Genomic DNA, 12,786 nt, shown 5'->3' with positions numbered 1-12,786 from the left:
AAGTCTAGAAATACACATACTCTAAAATGTTAACACTAGTGTTAATTAAAAAAAGGAGGCGATTAGACTGAGGCAGCTCTAATACATAAGCAAAGCCCAACCTCAGCCTAAAATGCCTCAAGGTTAAGAAATCAACACATAAGAACAACCAATCACAAACAGCCAACTTGGCTTTCCCAAATAATATAGGTGCTTAAGCAATAGCCAATCAGATAATTCCCTTGCTTTGCTTCTGCCTCTTCTCTATAAACGTCTTTCCCCTAGCTCCTGTCAGCGGAGTATTCCTAACCATTTCTGGTTTGGTGCTGACCAATCTGAATCAATTTTTACTCAAATAAACTCTTAAAATTTTTAGTGTGCCTCAGTTTATCTTTTAATACTAGTCAATCTCTGAAATTGAGATAGTGTCTATTTATTCTCCTCTTATTTATACTTTCTGATTTTTCTAAAATGGACATATATTAACATAAAATAGAAGTTTTAAAAACACTGTGTATCATGTATGGAAGTTGTATATATGTAGAGCTTAATTTTCCTATTAAGGAAAACTTTTATTCTCTGCTACAAATGTGACAACTTTACTCTTGCTACAATATTTTACAATAGAATCTTCAATTTTCTCAAAAAATTGCTAGATGCAACATATAATCTAGTGATCTTTGAGCAGTCATTTTAAAAATAGAATTTTAAACATTTTAACCATGTACCAAAACATACTTTAGAATATTGTGAACCTTAATGCCTAAAAATAACAGGAGTCTTTGTAAGTGCGAACAGCATAAGACAGATAATAGAGAAAAGCAGTAGAAAACTAAAATAATTCTCTTACAGTATCAAGTTTAAGTTCTATATCCAAAATGAGTCAATATATGAAATTAAATCATTTAGTAAATGAGAAATATGATCTAAAGGACCAGCTAATAGTAAATGTATTCTTTTGATGTTCACAAATAATATAATGCATTCCTTGTGCTGTATCTTGATTGTGGTAATGGTTACATAACTAAATGCACGTGCCAAAACTTAGGCAAATGTATGCTTAAAGCTACTGAATTTTCATGTGTGTAAATTACACTTCAATAAAGCTGATTTTTAAAAATCACAATTTTTTGCTAAAATTTTCAGATTATTTCCAGACAATTTTATTCAATGGCTTAACCATTCAAAACAGTCTGTTACATTATATGAACTTATAGAGAAAAAAAAAATCTATATATAGCAAAAGTGGAATCTCTTCCTCGTAAATTTCCTATCCCCAATACCCAGTAAAACTGGCTATAGAATTTCAGGCATTCTTCCTTTCTCTCACCTCCTTTCAATAGGCCATCAAGTCCTATCAATTATATACTTTCTTTCATCCCTACTCTACTGCCTTAGTTCATTTCTTTCTGGACTACTGCAATAGACTTTTAATTGATTTCCTTGACTTTAATCTCCCACCTACCAATCCAAAATCCTTAACACAGAAAAAAACAATTATCTTGCCCCCGCAAAAAATGAACAAACAAAGCAACAATAATGTTAATAGAAACTTGTTTTAAAAAACTAAATTGCTTCAGAATGAAGCCCAAAATCCATGTCACTAAAGGTACTTTAAGGCCTCATGATCAATATCAAATCCTTCCCTCACAAAAAGCATGTATTTTATATCTCTGCCTGTAGAGTCATCCTCTCCTTTTCTGTCTGTGAAATATCTACTAATCCCTAAAAAAATCTAGTTTAAATATAATTTCCTCCATTCCCATTGTCCTCCTCTAGATGTGAATTCCTCTAGGCCAGGGTCTGAACCTTCTTCACTAAGCACCATGCCTGGCTCAGAGTAAATATACTTATGAATTGAATAAAGGAATAAAAACAGTATTATTCACTAAATCTATTTTTACTTTAACAAATTAACATTTTTTTCTAAGATAAAAAGCTTAGAAAATTTGATAATGTAGAAACTGTACCTTGTCTACATGGAAAATTAAATCCAGTTCACAGACGTTTTCAAAACACTTGTCTAATGTTTCCACAAATACCTAAAGAAAAGAAAAAAGGTTAAAAGCTTTTGAGAACTGAATAAGTTCATTCAAATCTATTACCTATAAGGCAGACAATTCTTAATTGTGAATTAAAACTTCTAACTCTATTATCACATTTCTTTTTTAAATTAAAAACTGTATTAAGTGCAAAAGGAATAATTATAGCTTGTACATCTAAACTATTTTTCAATACATTAATAAATGAAATACAATAAACAAAATAAACTTCACTGAAAAGTACTAAGACCTAAAAATTGTTAGCACCATTACTTACAAAAATACTGAAAAATACTCAAATCAGGCTCCCTATCTTCATATGAGGAAACAAGAAAGCTTGTCATAAGTATCTATCAAGCTAGATGGGCACAGTCCAAGTCTCAAGCACATCTAATATAGCCAATAATTTTTAATTAGCAAATCAGTATAAAAGATCACTAAAAATTAAACTTACGGAAAGAGCACAGACTCTGGAATCAGACTTACCTGGACTCAAACTCTGGTTCAAGCACCTTGTACGACCTTGTGTGGGAAAGGGTTAACTCAGTAAGCCTGGGTTGTTCAATCCCTATATGTTTCCCAAAATGGCCTGTTTTCAGACGAGCCTTTGGCTAGTTCCTGGGAACTGAGCTCTGAGCCCTTGGAAAGTTCTGTCTGATAAGAGTGTTTCTGCATGCTTGAGGCCCTGGGCCACACAGTACCAGTGTGAGCAGACAGTTTATACTAACAGTGTGATTTACAATGAACATATTTTTTCTCTGAGGTTCTGGAGCTTAAGTAACCAAGGTCAGTCATGGAGGTGTCACATGCCTATATGACTGACCCCCAATAAAAATCCTGGAAACCCAGGCTAGGGTGAGTTGCCTAGTTTGGAACACTTTGCACATGTCATCACATATCACTTCTGGGGGAATTAAGCACATCTTGTGTGACTCCAGTAGAAAGGGACAACACCTGGAAGCTTGCACCTGGTTTCCTCCATACTTCCCTTCATGTGCCTTTGATGGTTTTACTCTGTATACTTTCACTGTAATAAACCCTAACCATAAACATAGCAACTTCTGAGTCCTGTGATTCCTAGCAAATCACTGAGATGGTCTTGGGGACCTCTGATACAAACTTTCAAAAATTAATCTCTTAGGGCTTCCCTGGTGGTGCAGTGTTTGAGAGTCCACCTGCCGATGCAGGGGACACTGGTTCGTGCCCCAGTCCAGGAGGATCCCACATGCCATGGAGCGGCTGGGCCCGTGGGCCATGGCCTCTGAGCCTGCGCGTCAAGAGCCTGTGCTCCACAACAGGAGAGGCCACACCAGTGAGAGGCCCGCGTAGCGCAAAAAAAAAAAAAAAAAAAATTAATCTCTTAAATTCCACTTTGCATGGTTGTCACGATTCTATCACTATTTCTGTATCCACTACCCTTCTCAGTGGTAATTTTCACAGATAGAATGACCGTAAGTTTATCATTCGAACTGGGGGGTATTACGAGTAAAAGAGAGCATCTACTAATTATTATATTATAATAACAGTATGCAATGTTATTGTACTATAATAATAACCTGGAACAACAGATGTAAACCAGGACTGTTCCAAGCAAACTGAAATGTATGGTCACTGTATTCATAGGTGATCCTACCGGACAGAATAGAATCTAAACAACAGGCTTCTTGCTATAACTACTCCAATCTGAGGCCAATTTACACAGATCCACAATCCAAGGCTCCTTCCTGGCATCAATGTAGATGAATAAGACAGGTGAAACAATGTATTTAACTATATGACCATGATCAACATTGTCTTAGACCAAGGGTTGGCAAACTTTCTCTGCAAAGGGCTGGAGAGTAAAGATTTTAATTTTAGGCTTTGTGGGCCATACAGTATAGCACAAAAGCAGCCACAGACAATACATAAGCAAATGAGCATGGCTCTAGTCCAATAAAACTTTATTTATAAAAACAGGTAGCAGGCTGAATTTGACCTGCAGGATGTAATTTGTTGATCCTTGACTTAGATCAGGAGAAATAAAAGATCAGTAGTAACCAAGAATATACAGTTTTATACATAGTTTCATTTATGACAAGGCAAGTTATTAAGATGACCAAGTGTGGGGCATACAAAGGTAATCCTCAAGTGAGTGCCTAGTTTGTTTCAATTGTGTGATAAGTAGAAAATATATATTGTTGAGTACCTATCCAAACTCCCAACTTCATCTATTTCTCCTCAAGGTCTTGGTGACGTGGTCCATGAAATGACTTTATTCATTCTATTTCTAATTCTGACTCATTTTTCTTCTTCTTATAACACGTTCTTGTTATGAGGATAGAATGGGATAACGCTGCTTGAACAAAGAATAAGCATTTAACAAATACTGGCTTCTTGAGGAGTCCAAAAGAGAAAATTTTCCCATTGAGAAAGATGAATTTATTTTTGACACAGTATCTCTAACATGGAAGTGGTCTGAATACATTTATAAACTCATAGTTAAATAAGTTACAGGAAATAAAACCATTTAAGTTCTATCCTTCAGTAAATTTTTACTGAAGTATAACATACGTACAGAAAAGTACACCACACTGTTCGTAGGAATGTAAATTGGCGCAGCCACTGTGTAAAACAGTATGGAGGTTCCTCAAAAAACTAAAAACAGAACTACCATATCATCCAGCAATTCCACTCCTGGGTGGGTATACAGCTGAAGAAAAAAAACCCACTAACTTGAAAAGATGCATGTACCCCAATGTTCATAGCAGCGTTATTTACAACTGCCAACATATGGAAGCAACCTCAGTGTCCATCAACAGATGAATGGATAAAGGCGTGGTATACTCACACTCTCACACACACACACACACACACACACACACACACACAGAGAGAGAGAGAGAGAGAGAGAGAGAGAGAGAGAGAGGAATACTACTCAACCATGAAAAAGAATGAAATTTTGCCAGTTCCAACAACATGGAGGGTATTATGCATAGAGAAATAAGTCAGAGAGAAAGACAAATACTGTCTGTTATCACCTTCATGTGGAATCTAAAAAATAAAACAAACGAATGAATATAACAAAACAGAAACAGACTCACAGATATAGATAACAAACTAGTGGTTACCAGTGGGAAGAGGGAAGGGGGAGGGGAAAGATAGGAGTAGGGGATTAAGAGGTACAAACAACTATGTATAAAATTAGTAAGCTACAAGGATATATTATACAGCACAGGGAATATAGCCAATATTTTATAATAGCCAATATTTTATAATAACTTTAAATGGAGTATAGTCTATAAAAATTGTGAATCATTATGTTGTACACCTGAAACCAATGTAATATTGTAAGCCAAGTATACCTCAATAATAAAAAAAGTACACAAATCATAACAATGTACAACCTGATGAATTTTCACAAAGTAAGTACACCTGTGTAACCAGCACTTAATATTCAGGTGTTAGACTATTACCAGCACTGTAGAAGCCCGCTCATACTCCATTAGGCAACTATCAACATCAAGGGTAACTACCCTGCTTTCTAACATTAAAGATATATTTTGTCTATTTCTGAACTACTATTGGCCCTTGAACAATCTGGGCTTGAGCTGTGTGGGTCCAATGCTGCGCGCATGCTTAGAAACAAGTTTTTTTCAATAAATATAGTACTATACTACCCATGGTTGGCTGAATCCAGGGATGTGGAACCCACAGATACAGAAGGCCAACTGTAAGGGACTTGAGCATCCACGGATTCTGGTCACAGCAGGTCCTGTAACCAATTCCCGGCAGATACCAACTACCATACCAAGGGACAACCGTGTATTTAAATGGAATCATACAGTATGGAACCATATGAGTGGCTTCTTCTATTCATTGATTTGTTTGCGAGATTTATTTATTTTGTTACATAATATGAGTATAACAGTTCATTCATTCTTGTTGTTATACAGTGTGCTATTGCAGAAATATACCACAATGTATTTATCTATTCCATGGTTGACAGAAATTCGGGTCCGGCATGGGGCCATTACAATTAGTACTGATACTAATTCTTATATAAGTCTTTTAGTGAACATATATACACATATCTACTGAATGTATACCTAAAGTAGAATCACTGGGCCATGGAGCAGATAGGTTTTCAAAGCAATTATAAAACTTTACAATCCAGGGACTTCCTTGGCAGTCCAGCGGTTAAGACTCCACACTTCCACTGCAGGGGGTGCGGGTTTGATCCCTCTCAGGGAACTAAGATCCTGCAAGCCGTGTGGCACAGCCATTAAAAAAAAAAATTTACAATCCAAATCATAGTATATGGGAGTTCCCACAGTGCCACATCCTTGTCAACCCTGTATGTTGTCAATCTTTTAATTTTAGTCATTCTTATGGGTGTGTGGTGGTCTGTCATTGTGATATTCATTTGTATTTCCCTGAAGCCTAAAGAGATGGACCACCATTTCATATTTACCATTTTGATATCCTTTTTCATGATGTCTATTCAAGACTTCTGCTCATTTTTCTGTTCAAGACTTCTGCTCATTACCTGTCTTTTTCTTATTGATGTATAGAAATTCTTTACATAGCTAGATACAGTCCTGTCATACACACATATTACAGATACCTTTTCCTACTCTGACTTGCCTTTTCATTCTCCTAATAATGTTCTCGGAAGAACAGAAGCTTTAAATTTCAATATAGTCCAACTTATCAGCTTTTTTCCTTTATGGTTAATCTTTTTTTTGGTCCAATTTAAGAAATTTTTGCCTATAGCAAGGTCAGGAAGATATTCTCCCAGAAGAAAACAAAAGCTTCATGGTTTTATTTTTCACGTTTGGACCAAATCTATCTGGAATTAATTTTCGTATGTGGTGTGAGTGGTCTTTCTTAATTTAAAATTATTATTAAACTTACTATTCAGAATAAAGTTTCCAGTATGGCTTTATTTTTTCATGTTTACTTTTTCCAGATCCACTGGTTTGATTACCCATATACTATAGCCATTCTTTCTTAACCATCAGAAGATGACTATCTTGGTGAAAATGCTGTCTGAATAGTTTCCCTTCACTTATGTGTTACTTATGAAGGATCAGTGGAACCCACTGAACATAGACTATATCTGACAAAGAGAGAAAAAAATTTCTTGGTAGCATTGAATGTGCCACTGGTGAACTATAATGTACAAAAAATATGAGCTGTCTATAGAGGCAGTATAACAAAGCGGTGAGGAAACCACAAAGACCTGACTTCAAATTCCTCCTTAGCTACTACCTAGCTATGTGAGCCTAAGTCACTCAACTCCTCCAAATATCAGAACTATAAAATAGTTATACAACTATCTACCTTTCTGGATTATCTTAAAGATTTAGTTAAATAATTTAGATAAAGTGCTGAACACTGCCCAAAACACATCAACTAAACAAAAGCCAGTACTATTTACCTGGCTGTTCAAAACGTATGATTACAAAATTAAAACAGAAAGAGAACATTCTAATTCTACTAATAAACACTGATATAAAAGCAAGGTAACTACATACTGTGGTGTCCAAGTTTTTGGGATTTGCTTACTAACTTAGAAAGAAAAAAGGCTGTCAATATTTAAAACAGAACAATACCAAGTATGAAAAATGTAAATACTTTTTAAAAAAGTGCCCTGCAGCAAAATATCATTACAACTACATGTTCTTAACTTAGGGAAAGAATTCTTAAGATTTAAGGCATTCAAATGCTAAGTTTGGATGAAAACTTAAAAACCCACTTCAAAAAACTCTCCATTAATTTTCTTTTGAGTTAGCAAGAATTACTTAACGTAATTAGAATCTAGAGCCCCAAGGTAGATATACACTGCTGATTCGTTACATGGACAAGGTCAATACAAAACTAATAATCTACAAACTGAAGTTAAGAAATTAAGAAAAACAAATTAATGGGCCTTGGGGGTTCTAGCCAGGACAACCAAAAAAATAATAAAACTGCTGTTGCATTATATTTCACAAAGAGAAAGATAAAAAGACTAAAAAACTAGAAGTAACATGGTACATGGCACCCTCTTGTGTTTTATTTTTAAATGATAAAAGTTTAAAGTCAATTTCAATATAACTGTTATCTACTAAGTAGCTACTCATTAATCTCTGGCCTTGGGAATTCAAAGGCTGGTGGAAGAAAAATTACTTTTAATTTATTAAGAATAATATTTTAAGTTTTCCTTCATTTTAATAATTACATAGTTTTCCAAAAGTAAATATAAAAGATAGAGATATTCAGAAAAATGCCATATCCACATATAAACAGAGTTTCCCTTCCCTGTGCCCTTCTATCAACAAAACTTCCTTGTGTTTCCTTTACCTTTAATTACAAATTTATATGCCTGGATCACAAAGGGTAACAGGAATCTATTCCAAAGCAGCTTAGTACTTAAGAGTACTTAGTATTCTACTAAAATTCCAGCTTAGTCTCTGACTATGAAATCTAGGGCAAGTTATTTAATTCTAAGCCTCATTTGGGTATAATAATAGTGCCTATGCCATAGAGTTGTTTTAGTGATTAAATAATAAATATAAATGGCTTAGAACAGTATCTCACCAAAAAAAGTACTCAATATATTTTAGCTAGTATTATAATACTATACACAGATGCAAAAATAAAAATGTGCACTAGATAAAATAAATTCCACAAAAATATCCTTAAGCAATATCACTTATTTGGCAGGCTCTCCTTTAGAGTTTCTAGGGGAAAAAATTTTTTTTTTTCTGGGTTTGGGGAATTCTGTTAAATTTCAGGAGGAATTGCTCTTACTGTTTCTAATCTATAATATTAAATAAAATACGTAAATGTTAAACTGACATGTTATAAGACAGGAAAAGTCTTAAGCCCAAGAATAGAAGGCATAAATTTAGGAATATGCCATGAGATCTAAAAAAATTGTTTTTCAGTCAGCAGCAAGATGTTCTAGAGAGATACTGGCTTAGCTTAAGTAAGGAATCAAAAAATACCACCAAAAATGTACCAAGAAAGCTAGGGAATACAGACTGAACTTAAAATCAGATTAATTAGCTTTGAAGAACAACTATGAATACAGCACTGTGGCATATAATATTCAGAATCTTTTTAATGTATGGTGTTTAAGGTGTGTAAGTAGCACTCGGGCTAGCCTATGACTGGATTCTGAACTGGATTTCCACTAAACCTGACCTAGACACTAATGTGCCCATGAGGACGGATATTTTTCTAACAGTAAAAATAGAGACATTTATTGTGCATTTATTATGTACCAATTAATTTAGACATATTAAACTCTTGACTTCAATATGAAAAAATTAAGAGTTGATGAAAGGACTGTCTTCTATATTGATGTCATAATGATTCTTTAAGAGTTCTTAAAGAACTCAATGATTCATATTGTGTGATTTATTTCTTTCTATTTTTTTAAATAAAATTTTTTTAAAAATTTAAAAGCTAACAATGATAATAGCACTTATTGAGTATATACTATTATGGCACTGCTATTGTTTCAAGTGCTTTAAATAGATTATTTTGTTTAATCCTTCACAGTAATCCCATAAGGCAGGTACTTTTTATCAACCATCTGCAGAAGAGTAAGTTAAAGTACAAAGTTAACTAACTACTAGCAGTTAGGTAGGAGAGTCTTCACTAAAATCCAGAAAGTCTCATGGCAGAACCCACACTCTTATTCACTAGAGATACTCCCTCCAACAACAACAAAAATCATCTTTTATTTTTAATGTAGTAAGAGGTGATTATTCAGAAAATTTAGAAAATACATAAAAGTGTAAAGCAAAAATTTTAACTGTCCATACTTTTATCACTCAAATTAACAACAGTATTGTGCAAAGACTTCTTGTACTATAGGAAATTTAATTACATTGTAGTCTCTCCATTAAAGTGACTTAATATGATTTGTATGTTGGATTTAGACATCTAAGGAAGAAGTAGGGTTTTGAATTTATAAGGCTAATATATCAAATATTAATTTAGAAAATGAAAGTAGCCTCTGCATTATTTCTTTTGGTGCACAGAAGCTACTCCAAGAACATTTAAAAAACTCATATTGACATCAATTGTTAGAACTCCATTTAAACTTCCAAGCAAAAGTTGATTTTTTTAATGGTATTTGGCCTTGAAAGATATTCTCTTGTGTATAATTGAATATGGTACAATTGGTATCTTGAACAGACTTAAAACAAAATAAAATGAATAAAAATCTTAGCTTTTTCTTACAGAATAGCAACTAATAAGTATAGAAATCATGATGGGAAAATCACTATTTGGCAAACACCACAATAATTCTTTCAGGCAGGAATCATCAACAGATGCTAAAAGTAATGACCAAATTATGATTAGAAAAAGGATATTTATATACTCAAAATTATTCCCCATAGGATACTTCTAAGCACAAAGGGAAAATGGAAGTTTAAGTAGGTAAACCTGGCAGCCACCTCATTAACCAAGGAATCAGAATAAATACCACAAGTAATAGGGTAAAATGATATCATGTATCTCCTGAATATGATGCACTGAGAAGGACATAACATCACTTGTGATATTCGAAAATACATAATCTGAATTTAATCATTAAGAAACATCAAATCCAAACTGAGGAATACTCTACAAAATAGCTGGCTACGGGCTTCCCTGGTGGCGCAGTGGTTAAGAGTCTGCCTGCCAGTGCAAGGGACACGGGTTCGTGCCCTGCTCTGGGAGGACCCCACATGCCGTGGAGCGGCTGGGCCCGTGAGCCATGGCCGCTGAGCCTGCGTGTCCGGAGCCTGTGCTCCACAACGGGAGAGGCCACAGCAGTGAGAGGTCCGCGTACCGCAAAAAAAATAAAAATAAAAATAATTGTCTAGTACTCTTCAAAGGATCAAGGTAAGAAAGACATGAATGGAAGACAGATGAAGAACTATAACCGAGTAAAGGAAACTTAGGAGATAAGAAAACTAACACTCTATGTAACCTGAATTGAACTCTAAACAAGAAAAATTACATTAATGGGACAACTGGCAAATTTTAAATAAGATCTACAGATTAGATAATAGTATTCTATCAATGTAAATTTCCTGATTTTAATTACCTACTTGAGGTTATGGAAGATGTTAAATTTGAGGAATCTGGATGAAGATACAGTATGCAAAAATTCTTTGCATTATATTTGCCACTTTTCTAAGTCTGAAATAATTTCAATGTGAAAAGTTTTTTTTTTAATTTTTAAAGAAAAAAATGTTTGAAAAACCAAGCTCAAAAGGAACTCTTCTCCTCTATATCCAATCCCTCCCTGAAACCTACTATTCTACACTGAGAAATAAGGAATTCACCTTAAACCAAAGAAAAATACCAACATAACCTGAGTTTTTCACTCTCTCAAACCTACTTTGAAGGGGAAAAAAATAAATTTTAAGTTACTTCTAGCTCCAAAATTCTGACTTTAAGTACTTGAGTTCCAAAATACTTTCTTCACCACTATAAAGTAAGTAATAACAATGTGTCTGCTATCTTCTAGGCCCTGTGCTGACTGCTTTATATACATTAGCTCCAATTCTTATAACAATGCTGGCAAGGTAGGTATGAATATCAACATTTACAGACAAGAAAATTGGGGATGAATAAGCCTAAGTAATTTGCTCAAAGATATAGAACTGTTAGATGACATAGCCAATATTTAAACCCATACCACCTAACTCCAAACACAATAATGCCTCCCAAGAGGACTGCTGAGAGGTCAAAAGAACATGTAAATTAGAATGGTAAGTATCATCAAATTGTTACCTGGGTTTATCATTAAGAAGAAGCAATGTAAATAACTGAAAAGTGAATTATTACCTTTCCAATGACTGTAAATCAGACTTTTCAACAATGAAAATAAGATAGGAAAAGGATTTTAAGAGTGCTGAATCAGGCTTCCCTGGTGGCGCAGTGGTTAAGAATCCACCTGCCAATGCAGGGGACATGGGTTCGAGCCCTGGTCCAGGAAGATCCCACATGCTGCAGAGCAACTAAGCCCATGTGCCACAACTACTGAGCCTGTGCTCTAGAGCCCAGGAGCCACAACTACTGAGCCCGTGTGCCACAACTACCGAAGCCTGCGTGCCTAGAGCTCGTGCTCTGCAACAAGAGAAGCCACCGCAATGAGAAGACCACGCGCCGCAACGAAGAGTAGCCCCTGCTAGCCGCAACTAGAGAAAGCCCACACGCAGCAATGAAGACCCAATACAACCAAAAATAAATAAATAAAATAAATTAATTAAAAAAAAAAGAATGCTGAATCACTCTAACAGTGTCCAATTCAAATTGTTTATAGAACTATTTTTTGGTTTCTTTCATATGTAAGAAACAAATATTATTAAAAACAGAAGTTTTTAATACTCTGGTAACACAGTATGGTGTAGTAAACACTATAGAATTTTCCTAAAATGATCCTGGGCATTCACTCTGGATTGCCTGGAAAATAAACAAATTGAGTCTGGGCGCTCTCTTTCTCCAGCAGGAGGAACTGCACCAGAACTCATCTCTCCATGGGACCAGGGGTTTATCCCACTCAATCCTCCAATAGGTGAGCTGCAACTTCCCACAGTTCTCAAGAGCTGGTCAGGGAGTTTTCCCAGGCAACTCTTAAAGACAAGTGGCACCTAAACGTGTATAGCTCAAAGCTTAAGTAATGTATATGCCACCCCACTGACAAGGATGCTTTCAATGAGCCTACTCTTGTAATAAAAGAAAACAATGATGTGGAGTGGGAGGGGTGAGGCCTCTATTGGCAAATTATTCTATG

General features: G+C 35.0%; 1 protein-coding gene across 8 annotated transcripts in view; it reads right to left on the bottom strand.

Annotated features, from left to right (window-relative positions):
- The window catches only part of AP3S1 (adaptor related protein complex 3 subunit sigma 1), a 70,495-nt gene that overhangs the window by 23,766 nt on the left and 33,943 nt on the right, over positions 1-12,786 (bottom strand). For 5 of the 8 annotated variants that reach the window (XM_065873129.1, XM_065873128.1, XM_065873132.1 and 2 more), the window contains one exon: positions 1,950-2,021. The exons of the other annotated variants lie outside the window; for them this stretch is intronic. In XM_065873129.1, coding sequence (XP_065729201.1) covers positions 1,950-2,021 — 72 coding nt within the window. The remainder of the gene's footprint in view (positions 1-1,949; positions 2,022-12,786) is intronic. 8 annotated transcript variants of the gene reach the window in all.

This window comes from Phocoena phocoena, chromosome 3, assembly GCF_963924675.1.
Source record: "Phocoena phocoena chromosome 3, mPhoPho1.1, whole genome shotgun sequence".
Taxonomy (NCBI): domain Eukaryota; kingdom Metazoa; phylum Chordata; class Mammalia; order Artiodactyla; family Phocoenidae; genus Phocoena; species Phocoena phocoena.
This window is presented reverse-complemented; position numbering and strand designations above follow the sequence as displayed.